At 33.3% G+C, this 12,667-nt stretch overlaps 1 protein-coding gene across 4 annotated transcripts; it reads right to left on the minus strand.

The window, feature by feature from the left end:
• LOC109363183 lies at positions 8,708-12,663 on the minus strand. 4 transcript variants are annotated; one of them, XR_002109473.1, is made up of 3 exons: positions 12,294-12,535; positions 8,984-9,135; positions 8,708-8,916 (listed from the first exon to the last, which is right to left on the minus strand). XR_002109473.1 is itself a non-coding variant. In XM_019609348.1 (3 exons), the coding sequence occupies exons 2-3, from the start codon at positions 12,465-12,467 to the stop codon at positions 9,049-9,051; spliced, it is 261 nt and encodes an 86-aa protein (XP_019464893.1). In that variant the 5' UTR covers positions 12,468-12,481; positions 12,563-12,663; the 3' UTR covers positions 8,708-9,048. The 4 variants fall into 4 exon arrangements, 2 of the variants coding, with proteins under 2 accessions (XP_019464893.1, XP_019464894.1); XR_002109474.1 differs by having other exon boundaries at positions 8,708-8,912; positions 8,976-9,135; XM_019609348.1 differs by adding an exon at positions 12,563-12,663 and having other exon boundaries at positions 8,708-9,135; positions 12,294-12,481.

The following is a 12,667-nucleotide window of genomic DNA, read 5'->3' on the forward strand; positions in this document are numbered from 1 at the left end:
TCATGAATTATAAAACACTCAACTTTGCCTTGGATAGTGGTAGAAGCTTCAACTTTGAGTACAACCGAATAACAGCCACTCTGGACCTCCTTCCATGGCACTTAAAAGCAACTCTAACGCTAAAGTCATTATTTAAAGAGTAAATTATATTGTATTTCTCTAAGTTTTAGTGAAATTATACATATCATCTTCAATTATTTACACCTATAAAATCCCCCTAGTTTTTAAACATATCTTACACTAACTGTCCCTCTAAAAGAAATAAATGTGATTTTTTGATAAAAATGAATGATAAGTATAATTAAGTTAAACAAAATATAATATATTGTGGAAACAAGAATAAATAACATTTAAATCAATACATTTTCATTATTTTATGTTCGTTAGAGTATAATATAAGAGTGATTTAAATGTCTTTAGAATTAATTAAGCATCTTATATTAAACCAGAAAATAATGAGAATGTATTGACTGATATACTATTTAGACATTTTCTCATAATATATCATATTTTGTTTAACTTAATTACACTTATCATCCTTTTTTGTTTAAAATATCATACTTATTTATCATGCAGAGGTAGTCAGTGTAATATATGTATAGAAATCAAGGTTTTTTTTGTAGTTACAAAAAATGGAGGGATGATCCGTATAATTTTACTAAAATTCAGAGGGTGTCAGTATAATTACTCTTATTTAAATGAGTATCTTAGCATGGAGAACATCTTTTGTTTCAAAATATGAATCACTCTATGTTCTCTTGTTTTTCATTGGCAGAAAATGTAAAGTCAATATATATTTAATTCATATTTTACTTTTCTGGCCAATAAAAAACAAGGGTTACATGAAGTAGACAAAGTTTGGGACAGAAGATGTAGCTTCACCCTAGAAAGAATACATTATCGTGCTCTTATAGGTGATTCCACCTAATTATCCTAATGTGAAGTGACTTGTACTCCAAGAGGAGGTGTCAGCATTGTAGATTACGTGATCTTGTCCTTCTAGCAGCCTTGTCGGGTGGCGCATTCTTGATTTTGGCATGAAGGTCAGGTCTTCAGCGTAGCAGATGATGACTTGTCATATCTTATCATTGTCGTATTTTCCCATAGTTAGGTCGGTCATCTGAGTATTATTGATAACTAAGAAGGTCATATCTTGCCTACTCAGATATGATTGACGGTTGTGGGAACCAAATCTTATATGTCTGGTCTTTGACTTCTGACTGATCATGACACTAGCTTGGAAGTTGGAACACACATTATAATTTAATTTCTATATCATACATCATATCAATTGTATAGGAACAACCTCTGGACTTATAAGATAAGATTGTTTAGATTTATCATTCCCAAATCTTATTGGATGAGTATTTTCTGCACTGAACTGTTAAACAATTCCAAAACTCTTATCACACTTTACAGTTTTTCCATTTCATTTTCTCTTATGTAGTTTCCTATGAGTCTCCTTGGACGAAAAAGAATCTTGTTAATTATAATGTCTTTGGAGTTCATAAGCTGGTGGAATAAAATAAAGAGTACAATGGAATGGAATGAGAGTCATATTCTAGATATTACAATGTTTCCATTTCACTCGTTCCACTTTAACTTTTTTTTTTTTTTTTTGTATAATTAAAAGTATGTTCTTACTCTATTCTAAGAAACTAATTCCTTTTAAATGGATAACTTTATTACTAACAATTGTTATTTTTAGAAACCAAACATTTAATGTTTAATTTTACATAACTAGATCATCACTTTGTTGGTGTCCCTTCGACTTTTTTAGGGTGTGGTTCTTTATACACTTATGTATAAGTTATCTGGAACTAAAAAAATATTTCCAAATATTTATCCAAAATAATAGGTGAAGGTGAATCAGTGTTGGTCTTGATATTTTGTAGGGTCCATGCTAGAGGAAAACTTTTGACCCATAATTTAATTATATGAAATTTGATTATCAAAATTTAAATAAAATTGAAGATTTAAAATAATTTGTGATGATAAAATAAAAATGAGTACACATTATATATCATATAATTTAATTATATAATATTTTTCCATTAAATTTTGAACAAAAAAGATCTTATAAAAATCGTCATGAGAATGTAAGATGCTTTTATGAGTTCATTTTCTTAATGAACGTTAAAAGTTAAAGGGTCCAATATTTTTCTTACTCCAAATTAGAATATTATTTTAATTATATATCAATTATATGATAATATAAAACAATGATCTTAACAATTAACAAATTATCTAACAAGTTTATGTGTGGACTAATAAAAGAATAAAAACAATAGTATATTTGAAATATTAGAATAAAATTAGTTGTATGTGTAAAAACTATTTCAGATCTTTATTAATTATGAATCTTGTACTGCATACCCTCACATGCGGTTGTGGGTGAATGCATAATCAAAAGAGATAAAATGCAAGATAACTATATATCACTTTTCTTTCACTATATAGATTGCTAATAAAGATTAACATTATGTTTGGTTTAGCAAACAAAAATTAAGAGGATAAAATGAGTAAAATATGTGATAATTTTTTAGTTAATTAGTATGGTAGAAAATAAAAAGAAAGTGAAGAGAAAATAAATATAATTATTATTGATAATGAAATTAACATGAATAGAAACATAAACGCATGTGTCCCTCTATATTAATATATTTATTTGTTTTCTTTACTTGAGTTTTCCTCCTGATATTAGAGAGAAAATATAAAAGCATGGATCCTACCATTTTTTCTCTCCGCCTCTCTATTGAAATAAAAATAAAATTGTAATTTTTATTAGAAATAAAATTAAGTTTTATTTTTAAACTTATAACTTTTTAAATTCAATTTAGAGTGTAAGGAATGTGAGATTATTTAGTAAAATTGAAATCTTGGAACCCGAGAGATAGAGCACATTGCTTCGTATGTTGTCTTCTTCAAGATCTTGTGTGCCCACCCCTACTTAATGAGATTAATATGTGATTTTTAGTGTTGTTAATACCAAACATTTTGTATCTAAGTGTTAGGTTTATTCAAATGTGAAGTCTCATGTTGAATATGCGAGGAGGAATGAAAGAGTTTATAAGTAGAAGATGTGGTGTTTCACTTGTGGCTCTACACTCTTCCCATACCCCGATAACAATGGAACTCCTCGGTGGTTGGAGGCTCCCATGTCGCAGTCTGGTCCAGCAAGTGGTATCAGAGCCGATGGTTCGGCTAGGACATGGTGGACTCAAGGGGGAGCGGATTGGAAAATGTGTGGTACTCACACTTGAGGGGGAAATTGTTAGGTTTATTCAAGTGTGAAGTCTCAAATTGGATATGCGAGAAGGAATGAAAGGGTTTATAAGAAGAAAAGGCTCATGGGACTAATGCCTTAAGGTTTTGGTTCAAGACGTGGTATCTCACTTGTGGCTCTCCACTCTTCCCATACCTCGATAACAATGGAACTCCCCGGTTGTTGGAGACTCCCGAGTAGTCTGATCCATCAAGAAGTTTTTCTACATTGTGACAGTCAGAGTGTTATCTTCTTGGCAAAGAATCAGGTGCATCATGCTAGAACCAAACATATTGATGTGAAATTTCACAATATCAAAGAGTTGGTAGCTTGTGGGCAAATACTATTGCAGAACGTTCATACTTTAACAAATTCAGTTGATATGTTAACCAAGTCGGTTACCACGGACAAATTCAGACATTACTTGAGCTTGCTGATCATTCACTAACACTAGACTATGGAGCGCCCCCAACCCAACGACGGAAAATGGAGATTTATGATATTCGCCAAGGGTGATGACAAACCCCGATGTGGACCTTTTATCATCCAAGTCTTCTGCATAGTCTGAATCAACATAACCAATAACTGAAGGCTTACTCTGTTGACTGCCAAACATGATACCGAGACATGTAGTCCCCTTCAAATATCTGAAAATTCATTTGATTGTTTCCCTGGTTTAGACATGTAGTTGCAAACTTGACTAACTACTTATGCCAAGTCCGTTCTAGTACAAACCATATCATACACCAAGCAACTCACTACACTGGCATATGGAACCTTTGACATGTAATCTTCTCTTCACCAGTATTTGGACGCTGATCTAGGGAAAGCTTGAAGTGGTTTGCCAATGGAGTGCTCACTACTTTAGCATTGCTAATATCAAATCTCTCTAAGATATTTTTCAACATAGCTTTGTTGGGAGAGCCATAGTTTTCTAGCTCCTCTATCTCTATCAATCTCCATCCTAAGAATCTTCCTAGCAACCCCTAAACCTTTCATGTCAAATTTATTACCTAGCATGACTTTCAGCTTATTGATATCACTCGAATGATTAGCAACATTCAACATATCATCAACATGAAGTAGAAGAAAAACAAAAGAATCATCATCAAGGCTTCTCACATAAACACAATAATCATACTCACAGCGCTTATAACCAAGCTTCAACACGTAAGTGTCAAACAGCTTGTACCATTGTCTAGGAGTTTGCTTTAACCCATATAAGATTTTTTCAACTTGCAAACCAAGTGACTCTCTCTAGCTGCACGAACCCTCTGGTTGTGTCATGTAATTTTTTCCCACTAATTCACCACGGAGAAAGACAGTCTTCACATCCATCTGTTCTGAATGCGTATCTCGGCTGGCTACCAGCAATAGGGACTCATGTATTGAGTTTGACCTAGAGATAGATGCTGACAATATATCTCTAGATGTTGAGAGAATGTTCTCATTTGAGATGAGAAGTGGAATATCCTAATGTCGTGTATGAGACGTCATAATGAAGGATATTAATTGTTAGCAGATCCACAAAAGCACGGAGGCGCTGGCTGACTTTGATGTAGGGTGTAACATGGGCGTTGACTTTGATGCAAGGTGTAACACAGGCATTGGTAGAGATGCAGGGTGTGACATGGACATTGTCTTAGATGTAAGGATATGACACAAGCATTGGTTAACAATGATGCAAGGTGTATGCTATGGATATACTCCTCATGGTAGAGTATGATATTCTTTTGAACTATGATTGTCGGAGTAGACAATGGTGGTAGCGATTGAGGCTTTTCAAGAAAGCTTCATGGTTTAGCTAGCTGAGTATTGAAAAAGGCGGTTGTTGGCGAACTTTCCATAATATCGAAAGACTTCCTAGCAATAAGTGGCTAGGCGGTGTGTTTCGTTAGATGACGGTATGGGAAGGTGCACCAGAAGTTTGGAGTGTTGGGCTCTTGATAATATCGTCAAGGATACTCAAGAAGGCTAATGTTAAGAGGAGCGAGCTCTTATGTGAAAGAGTTGTTAAAGAGAATTAGGCATTGAGCAATGTGGAGTCATATATTCGCCAAAGTATAATTTTTTGTGTAGATTTTCTAAAGAACGAGATATTTGTCTATTTCAATCAATGTGGAGATTGTTGGGGATATTTGAAATATGTTATTATATGAAGTCTCACGTTGCTTATAATTAGAATAGACTAGAGTAGCAATGTTATATATTGGACTCAAGTTTATTATCGTAATGTGCACCAGATATAAACACCAAATAGAAATACCTCATGTGCAATTGGGTCCAAGTGTGTGCTAGGGTTTATAATCCTTATTCTCTAATAATATATTGGTAGTCGTTTAGGGCTTCCGGGGATGTAGGCACAATTGCCCGAACCCCGTTACCAATTTCTCTTGTTTCTTCTCTTCTATTTATTTTATGCATTTTATTTGATTATTTGTGGCCAATGTTCCGCAACGATCGTTTCCGATGCACCAAAATTTGGTATCAGAGTCAATTGATAGATGGCTCTTAATCCAGACGTCATATAATGGCTAAAGAGAGTGAAGACATGTTGGCTAGACAAGGTGCATCAAATGTATTGTGCAAGGATAAAGTAGATGAGTTGAAGGAGAAGTAAACATGACGGAACTGTGGTGTGGGAGATATATGTTGATCCAGAATCCCAGAAGTTCATGTACTGGGTTAGAATCAAGGTGGAGATAGAGACTCATGTATTGAGTTAGACCTAGAGTTAGGTGCTAACAATATGTCTCTAAATGTTAAGAGAATATTCTCATTTGAGATGAGAAGTGGGATATCCTAACATCGTGTATGGGACGTCATAGTGAAGGATATTAATTGTTAGCAGATCAACAAAAGCACAGAGGCGCTGGTTGACTTTGATGTATGGTGTAACATGGGCATTGACTTTGATGTATGGTGTAACATGGGCATTGACTTTGATGTAAAGTGTAAAACGACAATTGGTAGAGATGTAGGGTGTGACATAGACATTGGCTTGGATGTAAGGATGTGACATAGACATTGGCTAGCATTGACGTAAGTGTGTGCTATGTATATGCTCATCATGATGGAGTATGATAGTACTTTTGAACTATGATTGTCGAAGTAGATAATAATGGTAGCGGTTGAGGCTTTTCAACAAAGCTTCATGGTTCAACTAGCTGAGTATTGAAGAAGGCAGTTGTTGGTGAACTATGGTATAGATGTTCCATAATATCGAAAGACTTCCTAACAATAGGTGGCTAGGCAGCATGTTCCATTAGATGGTGGTATGAGAATGTACACTAGAAATTTGGAGAGCTAGGCTCTTGCTAACATTGTCAAGGATACTTGGGAAGCCTAATGTTGAAGGGGAGCGAGCTCTTATGTGAAAGAGTTGTTAAAGAGAATTAGGCATTGAGCAAGGTGGAGTCATATATTCGCTAAAGTGGAATTTTTGTGTAGATTTCCTAAGGAGCGAGAATATTTGTCTATTTCAATCAAGATGGAGATTATTAAGGATGTTTGAAATATGTTATTATATGAAGTCACACATTGCTTAAGATTAGAATAGACTAGAGTATCAATGTTATATATTGGACTCATGTTCATTATTGTAATGTGCACTAGATATAAGTACCAAATAGAAATACCTCATGGGCACTTGAGCCAATGAGTGTGTTAGAGTTTGTAATATTTATTCTCTAATAATATCTTGGTAGTCACTCAGCACTCTTGAGGACGTAGGCACAATTGGCCGAACCCCATTATCTAATTCTCTTGTTTTTTTCTTCTATTTATTATATGCATTTTATTTGATTGTTTATGGTCAACGTTCTGCAATGATCGATTCCGTTACACCAACACTAACTTTTGTATTCCCTTTATGGGTGGTGTCTTCTTAATCTATCTTAGTGCAAGCTTTGAGTTTGGGGGTGGATATGAGGGAGTACATTTGTTGTCCCAAAAAAGTATGTTACTTCATGTGTCATTGTTTGTGATTGGTTGAAAAATATTTTAAGTTAAAAGTTTAATAGTTAAGTATTTCTCTGACCAATCATAAGCAGTAGCACATAGAGTGCTACACTTTTTGAGACAAAAGATATTCACCATTAGTGCAATGATAAAGTTATTTGTCTTATACAAGAAAGTAATGAGTTCAAAACTAGAAAACAACATTTTTGCTCACGAGAAACTACATATATATACCTTTTTACTTAACAGAGACTACATATATCTACCATTCATAAACCCTGATTTAGAGGAGTTTCTTGCAACCAGACTTCAAAAGGAAGAGAAGCTGATAATATGATGTATCATACTTTATCTATTTAGCTGAGCTACTGAGAAGAAGACAGGTAATCCAACATTCTCCAACTTGGATTTGCTCAACAAAGCCAAAAAAAATCCCATTTTTTACTATTCTTATTTGCTTGGTCTCTATTAGATTTAGTTACCATAGACCTGGTAACTGTAGAAACTTTTATAGCCAAAGCATATATGATTTTGAAAATATGAAGAAAATTTCAAAAATGTTTTCTGAGATTAAATTGAAATTCAAAATAAAAAAAGTTTATCTTTATAAGATCATATTTTCAATGAAAACATGAAATATATTATATCAAGATAATAAAACATCTTAATAACTTGGAGAGGCCAAATTAGAGATGTAGGATTCTATTTTGTCCTTGCTTATTGACCTTTTATAATAAATGAGAATAAAATATCTCTTCATAACAAAAAATAAATTATCTACTTCTACAACTAAAATCATAATATGAAAGAGATATTTTATTCTCATCAATCACTTAAATTGGGGTTATGGAAATCCTAATAGATGGTTTCTAGAAATTGGGATCCATATCATCCTTCACAAAGCTTTGCTCCTTGTCTCATGAAATTTTATTATGAATTTTTGCAAAATCTGAGTGTTTTTTAAATAATATTTTACCTTAGTAATGTTAGCATAAAAAGAATCAATCATGGCTAAATGAAGCTCTTCCATAGAAACAAAGAGGCTAAATAATCCAAGTGTGGAAGATAGAAGGAATATGTTTTTTTTATCTGAACCGATCAATGGGTGTGCAATCAATGTTAGAGTGAAGTTTTATAATGTCTTCTAATTTATTTATTTTGATACTACCAAGTACCCCTTAACCCTATCAATAATGAACTAATCTCTTTCAAAGTGCAAAGTTGTCGCTCTCAATAATCGAACTTTTAACCTTTTAATTTTTCTGGGGATCTAACAGGGTCTTAAATCACTAGATCAAAGCCTTATTGGTATTGGAGTATTATAATGTCTAGGAATTGTTCACATGTATTCATTTTCTCTTTAATTAAAAGTGAATTAAGAATCTAAGTGAAGTTGAACAGACGGAATAGATAACTCAAATAGAGAGGCAACAGAATGCTTTGAATTTAAGGCATCACTTTTGCTTTTTGTGGAGTGTCTCATAACATTAAGGGATTTGCAAATGCCATATCCAGCATCTTGAGATGGATTTGTAATATATGTTGTAGTACAAATTACAAATCTTCTACATAGCAAATTAATAGTAATACCAATTTGAACATGCCCCAAAGTAAAGCCTTATAGACATTGGCAACTTATTGTAGTTTCATCAGTTTTAAAATGGAACAACATTGAATGTAACACAAATAAAATTACATGTCCATCACATAGATCCTAGATCCAAGTCTAGCAGCAACTTTTAAAGCAGATCATAATATTTAACAAAAAAATTGTTTGGATAGTTGTGAGCAACAATACCAGTGATGCAATTGATAATCTTGGACTATTCATAGTCCTTATAGTCCTTGGTTCCGAAGTTCTTGCACCAGATTTGGGAAGGAATCGGGCGAACTGGGTGATGTGGTCGTTGCTGAAAGATTTAGGAAAAATACATATATGGTTAGACAATATATCTAAGAAATGGTAAAAAGAAGTGAAGTTTATAAAACTTGATGAATAAAAGAATCCTGGCTTTATAACAGCAACTTGAAACAGATGAACTAGCTTATGGCATCACTTTCAAAAAAGAAATTCAACCCATCCATCTATTCAAGCATTTCAAAGTAAAACAATGAGGTATTTATCAAGTTGGTGCAAAAGCAAACCAATATGCTATTTTACATACACATAATTCTAGAATTCAGATAGCATATAGTCTAAATGATTGAAGGAAAAAAACCTGTTGCGTGAATAACAAGCTACTAAGCATTACTCAAGTCCCTAGTAATTTTAAAGAAGCTAAAAGATTACAAAGACAGGGCTAATATGATTTTGACGAAAACCAAGTATCTGAATATAAACTTTACTATTTCACTAGCAATTCATGATTTCATATATATGATAATGTAAATATATCCTATCTTTTTCTGTTTACAATGTAAACATAACTTTTTTTCTACCTGCAAATTCAGGTTCAGCCAGTGAAAACTTACCAAACTTTTACGAGTAACTTTCAAACGGGCAAAAGAAACAAAAAGAGGTTCAAAATTATTAGCCTATGAATCCATATACTTAGTATGACACAGGTACAATCCTGAATACGGGGATACGAGAGTCTTTTGAAATTCAAGATGTGATATGGTCTAGCATAAGTCAACACAAATTCATAAAATAATATATATATATATATATATATATATATAAAAAAAAAGAGATATTCATTTACATTAAATTATAAAGTTTAAAATTTATGTATTGTCAGAAAAATTAAAGAGGCATTGATAATTTCATTCCTTTGTCATTAGTACATAACTATAATGACAAAATTCACAAAAAACATACTTGTGAATTTGTGATCATAGAGAAAAAAGTATAGTTTTTGTCCATACCATAATATATTCAACTATTTCAAAGTATCAACAAAAATATCTCTAGTACAATTCTAAAGAAGTCTTGGCTTTATACATAGCCTACAATTCAAAAGAATCGGTACAAATTACTGCCTAATGCTAAGTATTTCTTGACTTGTCAGATAATATCGGAGGAGTATTGGAGTCATATCCTAATTAATTTTTGGGAAACAAAATTAAAAAATAGGGGATACTTTTGGGACATGCATCGGGACATATCATATGCATATCACTATCGGATATGGGTACGTAGGGCTAGTGTAGGAAAACCCCATGAGATGAGACATTTAAAAAATAGGTAGCTTTAGTGTAGGAAAACCCCATGAGACTGCAGCCTTGGCAATCACATTTGGTAAAACTGAGAAAAAAACAAAATACTTTGTAGATAATTTAACATACAGAAATAACTTCTTTTAATAATAAAAAAACATTATCCCAAGTAATTAACCAAATAACTTATCCCAGATATTCATATACCTAGAAGCATTAACACTCTTTAAAAACAGTCTCACATGAACAATTGACCAAGAAATTGACTGATGTCCTATTCTACTCATCTGACCATGCTTTGAACATGATTGAACCATAGTTTCCAATGGCTTCAACCATCAACTTAAAGCTTTCAGAGTTCAGAAAATTGACAGGAATTTCATTCCTATAGATATAGAAGCACCGCTCAATAAACTGAACAGCTCAAGGCCCCTTTTCTACCACAAGAAGTATGCCTCTTCCTTTTCAGTTTAATTGATTTTTAAGAGGTATGTTCCCTTTCTTGGCAGCAGGAACAATTCCAGTAGCAGAGGAATAGAGAGTTGCAAAGCACAACACAACAAAGGAACAAAGAATTAAAGAGAAGAACTCAACAGAGGAACAGTTTCAGTTGTTGGAACTCGCCAGAAACTGTTAGAACCCGCAGGAAAATGATCAGACTGCATAGAGTTGTTTGAGAGGTTGGTCTGAGCTACAGAACGAGAGATATGGGTTTCTCACCATAATATTCTAGTCAATGTTGTTGAGGAAGGCGGAGGGGGTAGAAATGACAAAAAAACGAAAAAAGAGGAGCAACTAATTACTAGGGGTAAGATGGGATATTCAATCCTGTTGTAAGTAGTCGCCACGAGACTGCATATTGTGGTTGCCTCGTTACAGCACTGATATTCATAACATAGACAGGTAGGAATTTTTCAGCTCTAGTACCAATTTGAGACTATTTTCTGAAATTGCTTGAGTGATAATGATCCCTCTCAAGCTTTGATTATTAATCATCATACAAGAATCCGATTCCCCAATTATAGGGACTAGAGAATCATCCAAATTATCAGTTTCCAATTCAATCAACAGAAGGAATCAATTAATAATATTAGCAAATATTGTCAACAAAGCCTAGAGCAAACTATTTAGAGATAGAATAGGTTTATAGCCTGCAGTTACATACATCATACAAGAATTATAGACTAAATTTTCTTATTCTTTTGGGAAAAGGGGAGGGGACATAAATACAAGAAGAGGTAAAATTGACAAACATATTTGTGCAAGAATAAGGGTTTTTGCTGAATGTTTAGGTGAAGCTAAAGCTTCAATGACATAGCATAAAACCAGTACCCACTAAAATATATGGCCCGGTGCACGAGGAGCCCACCTAGAGAGGTCAAGGGAGGGTAATATATGAAACATTACTCCACACATGGGGAGGCTGTTCCAGGATTTGAACACATGACCTCTTGATTACTAGTTCACTAGGTGAGAGAAGTGAACATTGAACAAAAGTCGAAAAACATAGTTATCAACCATTGAGACACAATATAGACCAAGACAGCATTGTCACCAACAATGAAAAAAACAAACTTTTCAGATCTCAGACTAAAAATAAGAGTAATCCTCACCCACCCACAAACCCAAAAAAATTATAATTATAACCTTAACCCTCTTTTGAAATCATGAAAATAAAAAATAAAAATGGGTATGAAACCCCATCCTCAAATAAAAACGGAAGTTCCTATAAAACCCAGATTCTAAATTTCATATTAACCAAAAATATCGTCAAACAATCAAAAAACATCAACTAACCCTAAAATTCGCCAAAAACATTCTTACTTTACTCAACAATAAAAACAACTTTTTAAATAAAATAAAAAAGCGATTCTGATAAAATCGAAGGAAACAATGAACAAAATTTGACCTCAAGTTCAGCAGATTTGATAGCAATGGGGATACAAACAAGGACGATACCGAACATAGCTATGGCGGTATTACGCTTCCAGTGCTTTGGTCTACAGTAAGGTCCACCTGTCATACTCCATACTTTGCTTCTAAAATCTCCATTTCCGCCATGATCACCTCCTCCACCTCCCATTTTTCTCTTTCTTCCTTCACAATTATCACAAAACCCTAATTTCAATTTTATATTTTTACAAATTTATTGAAAACAATGAGAGAGAGAGTGGTTACCTGAGATTTGATAGCGAGAGTCTGTTCCACACTTCACAATTCAGATACCTAACTCTTTTTTTCTAATTCATCTATATATCTATACTACATAAAGCCAAATAAGTT

This window comes from Lupinus angustifolius, chromosome LG13, assembly GCF_001865875.1.
Source record: "Lupinus angustifolius cultivar Tanjil chromosome LG13, LupAngTanjil_v1.0, whole genome shotgun sequence".
Classification (NCBI taxonomy): domain Eukaryota; kingdom Viridiplantae; phylum Streptophyta; class Magnoliopsida; order Fabales; family Fabaceae; genus Lupinus; species Lupinus angustifolius.